The sequence below is a fragment of the Lottia gigantea genome, assembly GCF_000327385.1.
Source record: "Lottia gigantea unplaced genomic scaffold LOTGIsca_4081, whole genome shotgun sequence".
Lineage (NCBI taxonomy): Eukaryota > Metazoa > Mollusca > Gastropoda > Lottiidae > Lottia > Lottia gigantea.
This window is the reverse complement of record NW_008709415.1, coordinates 1-1,642: the sequence shown is the minus strand read 5'-3', so window position 1 is coordinate 1,642 and position 1,642 is coordinate 1. Positions and strand designations below refer to the sequence as shown.

The 1,642-nt window shown below is 21.8% G+C and overlaps 1 protein-coding gene across 1 annotated transcript; it reads left to right on the top strand.

The window, feature by feature from the left end:
* Positions 1-253: 253 nt before the first annotated feature.
* Positions 254-1,620, top strand: LOTGIDRAFT_176797 (hypothetical protein; the record flags this gene model as incomplete). Its single annotated transcript, XM_009060157.1, has 7 exons — positions 254-319; positions 389-454; positions 609-791; positions 969-1,061; positions 1,150-1,242; positions 1,285-1,440; positions 1,600-1,620. Coding segments are annotated over 7 exons (678 nt in total), but the record flags the coding sequence as incomplete, so codon positions are not given.
* Between the last annotated feature and the right edge of the window lie 22 nt (positions 1,621-1,642).

Genomic DNA, 1,642 nt, shown 5'->3' with positions numbered 1-1,642 from the left:
AAGGTTTTGATATATTTAACATATTGTAAGTGTAGAATAGATATTAATGATAAGTTTTGTATATATTTAACATATTGTAAGTGTAGAAAAGATATTAAGTTTTGTATAAATTTAACAGATTGTAAGTGTAGAATAGATGGTAAGTTTTGTATATATTTAACAGATTGTAAGTGTAGAATAGATATTAAGTTTTGTATAAATTTAACAGATTGTAAGTGTAGAATAGATGGTAACTTTTGTATATATTTAACAGGTTGTAAGTGTAGAATAGATGGTAACTCTTGTATATATTTAACATATTGTAAGTGTAGAATAGATGGTAAGTTTTGAATATATTTAACAGATTGTAGGTATAGAATAGATGGTAAGTTTTGTATATATTTAACAGGTTGTAAGTGTAAAATAGATGATAAGTTTTGTATATATTTAACAGATTATAACTGTAGAATAGATGGTAAGTTTTGTATATATTTAACAGATTGTAAGTGTAGATTAGATATTAAGTATATATTTAACGTATTGTAAGTGTAGAATAGATTATACGTTTTGTATATATTTAACATATTGTAGGTGTAGAATAGATTATACGTTTTGTATATATTTAACAGATTGTAAGTATAGAATAGATGATAAGTTTGATATATATTTAACAGATTATAAGTATAGAATAGATGATAAGTTTTGTATATATTTAACAGATTCTAAGTGTAGAATAGATGATAAGTTTTGTATATATTTAACAGATTCTAAGTGTAGAATAGATGATAAGTTTTGTATATATTTAACAGATTGTAAGTATATTATAGATGGTAACTTTTGTATATATTTAACAGATTGTAAGTATAGAATAGATGATAAGTTTTGTATATATTTAACATATTGTAAGTGTATAATAGATTATACGTTTTGTATATATTTAACATATTGTAAGTGTAGAATAGATTATACGTTTTGTATATATTTAACAGATTGTAAGTATAGAATAGATGATAAGTTTGGTATATATTTAACAGATTATAAGTATAGAATAGATGATAAGTTTTGTATATATTTAACAGATTGTAAGTATAGAATAGATGATAAGTTTTGTATATATTTAACAGATTCTAAGTGTAGAATAGATGATAAGTTTTTGTATATATTTAACAGATTCTAAGTGTAGAATAGATGATAAGTTTTGTATATATTTAACAGATTGTAAGTATATTATAGATGGTAACTTTTGTATATATTTAACAGATTGTAAGTATAGAATAGATGATAAGTTTTGTATATATTTAACAGATTCTAAGTGTAGAATAGATGATAAGTTTTGTATATATTTAACAGATTCTAAGTGTAGAATAGATGATAAGTTTTGTATATATTTAACAGATTCTAAGTGTAGAATAGATTATACGTTTTGTCTATATTTAACAGATTGTAAGTATAGAATAGATGGTAAGTTTTGTATGTATTTAACAGATTGTAAGTGTAGAATAGATGGTAAGTTTTGTATATATTTAACAGATTGTAAGAGTAGAACAAATAGTAAGTTTTGTATATATTTAACAGATTGTAAGTGTAGAATAGATGGTTAGTTTTGTATGTATTTAACAGATTCTAAGTGTAGAATAGATGGTAAGTTTTGTATGTATTAACA